The following is a 10,656-nucleotide window of genomic DNA, read 5'->3' on the forward strand; positions in this document are numbered from 1 at the left end:
TTATTTTGGAACCATTGTGCTTGGAAAACATAGGCCTTTCCCTAGGACTTTCCACAGGGCGGTCTTTACCTCTTTGTTTTTCAGGCTGTAAATGATGGGGTTAAGCATAGGGGTTAGGATGCTGTACTGCACAGTAACTAGCTTTTCAAAGGAGGATCCTGAGGCTGGTCTCAGGTACTTAAAAAATCCTGTTACATAGAATAATAGAACCACAGTCAGGTGGGATCCACAGGTGGAAAAGACTTTGTGACGCCGCTCGGTGGAGCGGATTCTGAGGATGGTGGAGATGATGAGAATGTAAGAGACAATGATAACTGATGACGAACCCAGTCCTACAATAACGCTGGATGTGAGAACTACCACCTCATTGGCCAAGGTGTCACTACAGGAGATATGCAGAACAGAAGGGATTTCACAACAAAAATGGTTGATTTTGTTGAATTTACAGAAGTGCACTCTTAGGACAGGAAGGGTGTTTACTAGTGCAACAGTAAATCCAATTGTCCATGCCCCTCCGGCAAGCTGGATACAGACCCATTTGCTTATGTTTTGAATGTAATTCAAGGGGTGGCATATTGCTTCATAGCGATCATAAGCCATGGCTGAGAGCATGAAGATCTCTGTCGTTCCTGATGCCAGAAAGAAGAACATCTGGATGAGGCAGCTGTCGATAGAAATAGTTTTCTGCTGTGATAGGAAGTTCACCAGCATCTTCGGGACAGTAATGGAGGAATAGCAGATATCTACAAAGGACAAGTTACTCAAGAAAAAATACATGGGGGTGTGTAGGTGAGGGTCAGCCCTTATCACCAGCATGATCAGCATGTTCCCCAGCAGGGTGATTAGGTAAATAATCAAAAACACCAGGAAGAGGAAAATCTGGAGCTTTGGGTCACTGGAGAGTCCCATAAGAATAAACTCAGTCACAGTGGTTTGATTTTCCATGCTCGTTTGTTGAGCAAATTGCTAACCTGTAAAGAGAAAAATAACACAAACATTAACAGTTGTGAGAACAGGGGTTTTCAAAGGAGCCTAACCGCATTATGTGCCCACTCCCCAACAATTGCAATGATCATTAGGTATATAACCCCTCTAGATAATCTTGAAACTCTGAGTCAAAGGTGATAAAGTGTACAGGAATGGATCCAGTGTGTCCTTGTTCAAATGACTAACACAAGATCTATGGACAACCAAATACCTATTTGAAGGTTTATTGGAAAGTAAGTGGTGCACTGGCTTTCTACCTAGGTGCTTAAATTCACCTAGCATGAATAGCATGATGACTGCTGGCAGTGAAGTGGGTTTATCAAATAATTGAGAGAAGGGGAAGGGCGGACCAGTGTAAACATACTAAATGATCATGGCATCATTAAGGTTTGTGTGGTAGGTATATGCAGACCTTACTGGTGCCTTGGTAGAGAGAGGATGATATTATGTAGCTTTGATGACCAGCCAGACACCATGAGAAAGGATAGCAGGCTGTTGAAGGGAAACACTCATGAATAACTCATTGGTTGAAAATTACTCATCCAATCTATACAGGGTTATAGAACAGCCAAGACTGGATCAGACCACTGGTCCATCTAGCTCAGTACCTTGTGACAGTGGCCAGTACCAGGACTTCAGAGAAAGGTGAAAGAAAATGTAATGGACATTAAGGGAATAACCTGCCTGCTTCTTCATAATCCATATCACTTTGGGATTGGCTGATACTTGGCAGCAGGAATAACTATATCTCTTGTACATTTTTTAACTATCTAAGCTAATAAATAAATAAATTGTCTCCAAATCTTGCAGCCTATATTTGATTTTTCTGAGTCTTCACTGAAGCTTATCTGAAGGAACTCAATTATGAAATTGCAGAACTACTAACGGTAGTCTGTAACCTATAATTTCAATCAGCTTCTGTACCAGATGACTGAAGGATAGCAAATGTGATGCCAATTTTTAAAAAGGGCTCCAGAGGTGATCCTGGCAATTACAGGCCTGAAAGCCTGACTTCAGTACCGGGCAAACTGGTTGAAACTATAATAAAGAACAATATTGTCAGATATATAGATGAACATAATTTGTTGAGGAAGAGTCAACATAGTTTTAGTAAAGGGAAATCATTCCTCACCAATCTACTAGAATTCTTTGAGGATGTCAATAAGCATGTGGACCAAGGGGATCCAGTGGATATAGCGTACTTAGATTTTCAGAAAGCCTTTGACAAGGTCCCTCATCAAAGGTTCTTACGCAAAGTAAGCTGCCACGGGATAAGAGGGAAGGCAATCTCATGGATTGGTAACTGGTTAAAAGATAGGAAACAAAGGGTAGGTATAAATGGTCGATTTTCAGAATAGAGAGAGATAAATAGTGGTGTCCCCCAGCTGTCTATTTTGGGACCAGTCCTATTCAACATATTCATAAATGATCTGGAAAAAGAGGTAAACAGTAAGGTGGCAAAATTTGCAGATGATACAAAATTACTAAAGATAGTTAAGTCCCAGGCAGACTGCAAAGAGCTACAAAAGGATTTCTAAAAACAGAGTGACTGGGCAACAAAATGGCAGGTGAAATTTAATGTTGATAAACATTATTAATTAATGTTGATTAACATTGGAAAGCATAATCCCAAGTATACATATAAAATTATGGGGTCTAAATTAGCTGTTACCACTCAAGAAAGAGATCTTGGAGTCATTGTGGATAGTTCTCTGAAAACATCCACTCAATGTGCAATGGCAGTCAAAAAAGCAAACAGAATGCTGGGAATAATTAAGAAAGGGATTAATAATAGGACAGAAAATATCATGTTGCCTCTATCTAAATCCATGGTACACCCACATCTTGAATATTGTGTGCAGATGTGGTAGCCCCATCTCAAAAAAGATATATTGGAATTGGAAAAGCTTTAGAAAAGGGCAACACAAATTATTAGAGGTATGGAACGACTTCCATATGAGGAGAGATTAATAAGACTGGGACTTTTCAGCTTGGAAAAGAGAAGGCTAAGGGGGGATATGATTGAGGTCTATAAAATCATGACTGGTGTAGAGAAAGTAGATAAGGAAGTGTTGTTTACTACTTCTCATAACACAAGAACTAGGGGTCACCAAATGAAATAATAGGCAGCAGGTTTAAAAGAAATAAAAGGAAGTATTTATTCATAAAACGCAACAATGCACAGTCAACCTCTGGAACTCCTTGCCAGAGGATGTTGTGAAGGCCAAGACCATACCAGGGTTCAAAAAAGAACTAGATAAATTCATGGAGGATAGGTCAATCAATGGCTATTAGCCAGGAAGGGCAGGAATGGTGTCCCAAGCCTCTGTTTGCCAGAAGCTGGGAATGAGCAACAGGGGATGGATCACTTCATGATTACCTGTTCTGTTCATTCCCTCTGGGGCACCTGGCACAGGCCACTGTTGGAAGACGGAATACTGGGCTAGATGGACCTTTGGTCTGACCCAGTAGGGCCATTCTTATGTTCTTATGTTTCCTCTCTTTTAAGCCAATATAGATCAGAAAGATTCCCTGAATTAAAAGAGAGGCAGGTACACTAGGATTTGGACCATATACAACATCATCTATCTATCTATCTATATATCTATGATTGGAATAACAGAGACTTGGTGGGGTAACTCACATGACTGGACCACTGTCATGAATGGGTATAAACTGTTCAGGAAGGACAGGTGAGGGAGAAAAGGTGGAGGAGTTGCACTGTATGTAAGAGAGCAGTATGATTACTCAGAGCTCCAATATGAAACCGGAGAAAAGCCTGTTGAGAGTCTTTGGGTTAAGTTTAGAGATGAGAGCAACAAGGGTGATGTCATGGTCGGTGTCTGCTATAGACCACCAGACCAGGAGGATGAGGTAGACAAGACTTTCTTCGGAAAAATAACTGAAGTTTCCAGATCACAGGCCCTGGTGCTAATGGGGGACTTCAATCTTGCCCTGGAAAAGGGAAAATATAGTGCTCATCTATAAAAAGGGAAATAAAAACAACCCAGGAAACTACAGACCAGTTAGTTTAACTTCTGTGCCAGGGAAGATAATGGAGCAAGTAATTAAGGAAATCATCTGCAAACCCTTGGAAGGTGGTAAGGTGATAGGGAATAGCCTGCATGGATTTGTAAAGAACAAATCATATAAAACCAATCTGACAGCTTTCTTTGATAGGATAACGAGTCTTGTGGATAAGGGAGAAGCTGTGGATGTGGTATACCTAGACTTTAGTAAGGCATTTGATACGGTCTCGCATGATATTCTTATCGATAAACTAGGCAAATACAATTTAGATGGGGCTACTATAAGGTGGGAGCATAACTGGCTGGATAACCATACTCAGAGAGTTGTTATTAATGGTTCCCAATCCTGCTGGAAAGGCATAACAAGTGGGGTTCCACAGGGGTCTGTTTTGGGACCGGCTCTGTTCAATATCTTCATTAACGACTTAGATATTGGCATAGAAAGTACGCTTATTAAGTTTGCGGATGATATCAAACTGGGAGGGATTGCAACTGCTTTGGAGGACAGGGTCATAATTCAAAATGATCTGGACAAATTGGAGAAATGGTCTGAGGTAAACAGGATGAAGTTTAACAAAGACAAATGCAAAGTGCTCCACTTAGGAAGGAACAATCAGTTTCACACATACAGAATGGGAAGAGACTGTATAGAAAGGAGTACGGCAGAAAGGGATCTAGGGGTTATAGTGGACCGCAAGCTAAATATGAGTCAACAGTGTGATGCTGTTGTAAAAAAAAGCAAACGTGATTCTGGGATGTATTAACGGGTGTGTTGTGAGCAAGACATGAGAAGTCATTCTTCCGCTATACTCTGTGCTGGTTAGGCCTCAACTGGAGTATTGTGTCCAGTTCTGGGCACCACATTTCAAGAAAGATGTGGAAAAATTGGAGAGGGTCCAGAGAAGAGCAACAAGAAAGATTAAAGGTCAAGAGAACATGACCTATGAAGAAAGGCTGAAAGAACTGGGTTTGTTTAGTTTGGAAAAGAGAAGACTGAGAGGGACATGATAGCAGTTTTCAGGTATCTAAAGGGGTGTCATAAGGAGGAGGGAGAAAACTTGTTCACCTTAGCCTCTAAGGATAGAACAAGAAGCAATGGGCTTAAACAGCAGCAAGGGAGGTTTAGGTTGGACATTAGGAAAACGTTCCTAACTGTCAGGGTGGTTAAACACTGGAATAAATTGCCTAGGGAGGTTGTGGAATCTCCATCTCTGGAGATATTTAAGAGTAGGTTAGATAAATGTCTATCAGGGATGGTCTAGACAGTATTTGGTCCTGCCATGAGGGCAGGGGACTGGACTTGATGACCTCTCAAGGTCCCTTCCAGTCCTAGAATCTATGAATCTTCTGGGAGAGCCATACAGCAGTGCATAGAAAATCCAGCTGGGAGAGCCATACAGCAGTGCACAGAAAATCCAGGAAGTTTTTGGAGAGTGTTGGGGACAACTTCCTGGTTCAAGTGCTGGAGAAACCAACTAGGGGTCTGTCAGGGTTCCTTCACGACTCTGAACTCTAGGGTACAGATGTGGGGACCCACATGAAAGTCCGTAAACTTATTTCTACTAGTTTAGGTAAAACCTGGTATGCTGCCACCACCAAGTGATTTAACAAGAAACAGGGAAAGGACCTCTTCCCCCAAAATATCCCCCCAAGCCCTTACACCCTCTTTCCTGGGGAGGCTTGAGAATAATATCCTAACCAACTGGTTACAAAGTGATCGAAGACCCAAACCCCTGGGTCTCTGGACAATGGAAAAATCAGTCCTATTCTTAAAAGAAGGATTTTATTAAAAAGAAAATGTAAAAATCATCTCTGTAAAATTAGGGTGGAAAATAACTTTACAGGGTAATCAGATGCAAAGAGCCCAAAGGAACCCCCTCTGGACTAAGTTTCAAAGTTACAAGAAAATAGGGATAAACCTCCCTCTAGCAAAGGTAACATTCACAAGTTGAGAAAACAAAGATAAACTAATACGCCGTGCCTGGCTGTTACTTAAAGTTTGAAATATGAGAGATTTGTTCAGAAAGATTTGGAGAGCATGTATTGATGTCCGATCCCTCTTAGTCCCAAGAGCGAACACCACCAAAACAAAGAGCACAAGCAAAAGCCTCCTCCCCCAAGATTTGAAAGTATCTTGTCCCCTTATTGATCCTTTGGGTCAGGTGTCAGCCAGGTTACTTGAGCTTCTTAACCCTTTACAGGTAAAAGGATTTTGGTGCCTCTGGCCAAGAGGGATTTTATAGTATTGTATACAGGAGTCAACAGTGTGCCCTTATTGCCAAGAAGGCTAATGGAATATTGGGCTGCATTAGTAAGAGCATTGCCAGTAGATCGAGGGAAGTGATTATTCCCCTCTATTTGGCACTGACAAGGCCACATCTAGATTATTGAGTCCAGTTCCACCACTACCCCGCCCCAACCCCTCCACACACACACAGAATTGTTACTCTTCCCTTTATAGTTATGACAGGGTCATACTCCTCTTGATCTGTTGCTCACAAACAGGGAAGAATTAGTAGGGGAAGTAGAAGTGGGTCGCAACCTGGGCAGCAGTGAGCATGATATGGTCAAGTTCAGGATCCTGACAAAAAGAAGAAAAGAGAGCAGTTCAGAAGAATCCCATGCACTGCTTCAGACTGGAGACAGACTGGCTAAGCAGAAGTTCTGAAAAAAAGGACCTAGGGGTTACAGTGGACGAGAAGCTGGATATGAGTCAACAGTGTGCCCTTTTTGCCAAGAAGGCTAATGGAATATTGGGCTGCATTAGTAAGAGCATTGCCAGTAGATCAAGGGAAGTGATTATTCCCCTCTATTTGGCACTGACGAGGCCACATCTAGATTATTGGGTCCAGTTCCACCCCCGCCACACACATACACAGAAGGGATGTGGACAAATTGAAGAGAGTCCAGCGGAGGACAACAAAAATAATTAGGGGACTGGGACACATTACTTACAAGGAGAGGCTGAGGGAACTGGGGTTATTTAGTCTGCAGAAGAGAAGAGTGAAGGGAGATTTCATAGCAGTCTTCAATTACCTGAAGGGCGGTTCCAAAGAGGTTTGAGCTTTCCAAGGATGTTCTCAATGGTGGCAGATGACAGAACAAGAAGCAATGGTCTCAAGTTGCAGTGGGGGAGGTCTAGGTTGCATATTAGGAAAAACTATTTCACTAGGAAGCTGATGAAGCACTGGAATGGGTTACCTAGAGAAGTGGTGGAATCTTTATCCTTAGCGGTTTTTAAGGGCCACCTTGACAAACCCCTGGCTGGGATGATTTAGTTGGGGTTAGTCCTGCTTTGAGCAGAGGGTTGGACTAGATGACCTCCTGAGGTCTCTTACAACCCTAATCTTCTATGATTCTATGATTCTTCTATCTATCTATCTATCTATCTATCTATCTATCTATCTATCTATCTATCTATCTATCTATCTATCTATCTATCTATCTATCTACCTGCACACAAACACCAGTATTTAGCAATCTGAAATTATCTAAGATTATCTTCGGAAGGAATCTTGCTTTCAGAAATGCCACCATATTTCCCTTTTGATATTGCTGAGAGAGAGAGAGAGAGTAAGAGTATAGTTCATAGAATCATAGAATCATAGAATATCGGGGTTGGAAGGGACCTTAGGAGGTCATCTAGTCCAATTCCCAGCTCAAAGCAGGACCAATTGACAAATAAATCATCCCAGCCAGGGCTTTTCAAGCCTGACCTTGAAAACCTCTAAGGAAGGAGATTCCACCACCTCCCTAGGTAACCCATTCCAGTGCTTCACCACCCTCCTAGTGAAAAAGTTTTTCCTAATATCCAACCTAAACCTCCCCAACTGCTACTTGAGACCATTACTCCTTGTTCTGTCATCAGGTACCACTGAGAACAGTCTAGATCCATCCTCTTTGGAACCCCATTTCCAGTAGTTGAAAGCAGCTATCAAATCTACCCCTCATTCTTCTCTTCTGCAGACTAAACAATCCCAGTTCCCTCAGCCTCTCCTCATAAGTCATGTGCTCCAGACCCCTAATCATTTTTGTTGCCCTCCGCTGGACTCTTTCCAATTTTTCCACATCCTTCTTGTAGTGTGGGGCCCAAAACTGGACACAGCACTCCAGATGAGGCCTCACCAATGTCGAACAGAGGGGAACGATCACGTCCGTCGATCTGCTGGCAATGCCCCTACTTATACAGCCCAAAATGCCATTAGCCTTCTTGGCAAAAAGGGCACACTGTTGACTCATATACAGCTTCTCGTCCACTGTAACCCCTAGTTCCTTTTCTGCAGAACTGCTTCCTAGCCATTTGGTCCCTAATCTGTAACAGTGCATGGGATTCTTCCGTCCTAAGTGCAGGACTCTGCACTTGTCCTTGTTGAACCTCATCAGGTTTCTTTTGGCCCAATCGTCTAATTTGTCTAGGTCCCTCAGTATCCTGTCCCTACCCTCCAGCGTATCTACCACTCCTCCCAGTTTAGTGTCATCTGCCAACTTGCTGAGAGTGCAGTCCACACCATCCTCCAGATCGTTAATGAAGATATTGAACAAAACCGGCCCCAGGACCAACTCCTGGGGCAGTCCACTTGAAATCGGCTGCCAACTAGACATGGAGCCGTTGATCACTACCTGCTGAGCCTGACGATCTAGCCAGCTTTCTATCCACCTTATAGTCTATTCATCCAGCCCATACTTCTTTAACTTGCTGGCAAGAATACTGTGGGAGACTGTATCAAAAGCTTTGCTAAAGTCAAGGAATAACAACACATCCACTGCTTTCCCCTCATCCACAGACCCATCCCCTCATCCACAGACCCAGTTGTGGAATAGATATATAGATAAAGCATAGGAAGTTCTTGCCACTATTATTCATGCAGGTCATATTTTTTGTTGTATGTGATGAAGAAGAGAGAAGGAAAAATGAATTTGATTTGAATTTTTTATGGAGTACCATTCACAGCATGGAGATCATGGCAAAAATAAATAGGGCTGGATGAACTTACCAGTCCCATGAACCTCTCAAGTTGTGAGCCTGGTTCTACCACCTTTACTCATGGTGAGTGGTCTCATCCGCTTTAAAGGATCCCACTGCCATTTGGTGGCCATTCTTTGAAATATTGGCCTTTTACCTTTAACACCGGGGATAATTAAACAGTGGAGCAATGTGACAGATGAGTTGGTGGATTCTCCAGCATTGTAAAACCTCCAATCAAGACTGGATGTCTCTCTGAATGATATGCTGTACCACAGCAACACATTTTTTGGAATAGATTCAGAAATTATCAGGTGGAATTCTATGGCTTGTGATATACTGGACATCACAATGGTCTCTTGAAGCTTCAAAAATCCAGGTAACCTCCACTTTCCCCACTCCATATGTAAAACAGGAAAATGATAAGAACCCCACATTTTTAAAGTCCTTTGAAATCAATAGTAGAAAAAAACTTAACCATATAACCTAGTAGATACTATCAATATACCAGAGGTTTCTTTAGTAATTATGTATGGTAATGTTTTCAAAAGCTCCCATTTTACCTACAGTTCCTGTTATTGCCAAGGGGTTTTAATAAACTCTGGATGAACTTGTTATGCATTAACTTAAACTGAGTAAAAAATGATAGCTTTGAAAGTATTACAAAATCTGCCTTGCTTTTTGGGGAGACTGGGAAAAAGGGAGCAGAGGAAGTTTTTTCGTGACAGTCCGGGGACTAGAGAACCGCAAAATCTGTCTGTTTCCAACAGCCTCAGGAAAGAATCCTCTTTCTATAATGAGAAGCTGGGTCCTGTCTATACTCTAGTACCATGGACACTAAACTTCCAAAGTAGATGCTTCTCTCTGTCTCTGTCACTCTACATTTTTCATTCAGCGTCAGTCTCCCCTTGCTTTTCCAACCTATGGCTTTTTTCTCTCTGCATTCCTCATTTCTCCCTGTCTCTATGCATTCATTTTTCATTGTCTCATTAACTCCTATCCTCCCCCAAACTATATTTTTTCTCCACCTCCACTCATCCCCCAGCATTAGTCCCAGCTAAAAACATTATACAATAGCTTGTGTTAAACATTCAAACCCATGGTTTTGGCATAAATTAAAATTAAGGCCACAGTGAGTTATTCTATGGTTAAAAGTTTAACCCACTACAGGAACTTTTTTTTTTTTTTTTAGAAAATCAAAAATTTCCTGTTCAATAATAGTACTTGTCTTTTACAGCACTTTTAATCCACTGATCTCAATAAACATTACAAAATAGGGTATGGTTTTATATGAGTGTTTATGACATTCATGGATGTCTTGCATGTTTTTTCTTTTTCGTATGTGAAAACACCCATGGCACAGACATGCTTAAAATAACATATGTACACAAACACACTCAAATGTACAAGCACACCATCATGCACACTCACAAATCCATATGTACAAAGAAAAACAAAATACATACCTTCATAAAGCGAAACACATGCACAAACACACATCACAGGCCGATCCTCAGGTGGAGTAAATCACTGTAGCTCTATTGACTTTCCCCAGCTGGGGATTTGGCTCTCATTGTTTTGTTGTGTGTGTTTGTGCATCTATGTGGAGTGTGCTTGTGTTTGTGAGATGTGGGTCTTAGGAGTGGATGTTTGTGTTTACAGAAGATTTACACAGAA

The 10,656-nt window shown here is 41.8% G+C and overlaps 1 protein-coding gene across 1 annotated transcript; it reads right to left on the bottom strand.

Annotated features, from left to right (window-relative positions):
* LOC128845962 (olfactory receptor 8S1-like) lies at positions 1–945 on the bottom strand. Its single transcript, XM_054045059.1, has one exon. The coding sequence runs from the start codon at positions 943–945 to the stop codon at positions 1–3; it is 945 nt and encodes a 314-aa protein (XP_053901034.1).
* Between the last annotated feature and the right edge of the window lie 9,711 nt (positions 946–10,656).

This window comes from Malaclemys terrapin, chromosome 12 (assembly GCF_027887155.1).
Source record: "Malaclemys terrapin pileata isolate rMalTer1 chromosome 12, rMalTer1.hap1, whole genome shotgun sequence".
Lineage (NCBI taxonomy): Eukaryota > Metazoa > Chordata > Testudines > Emydidae > Malaclemys > Malaclemys terrapin.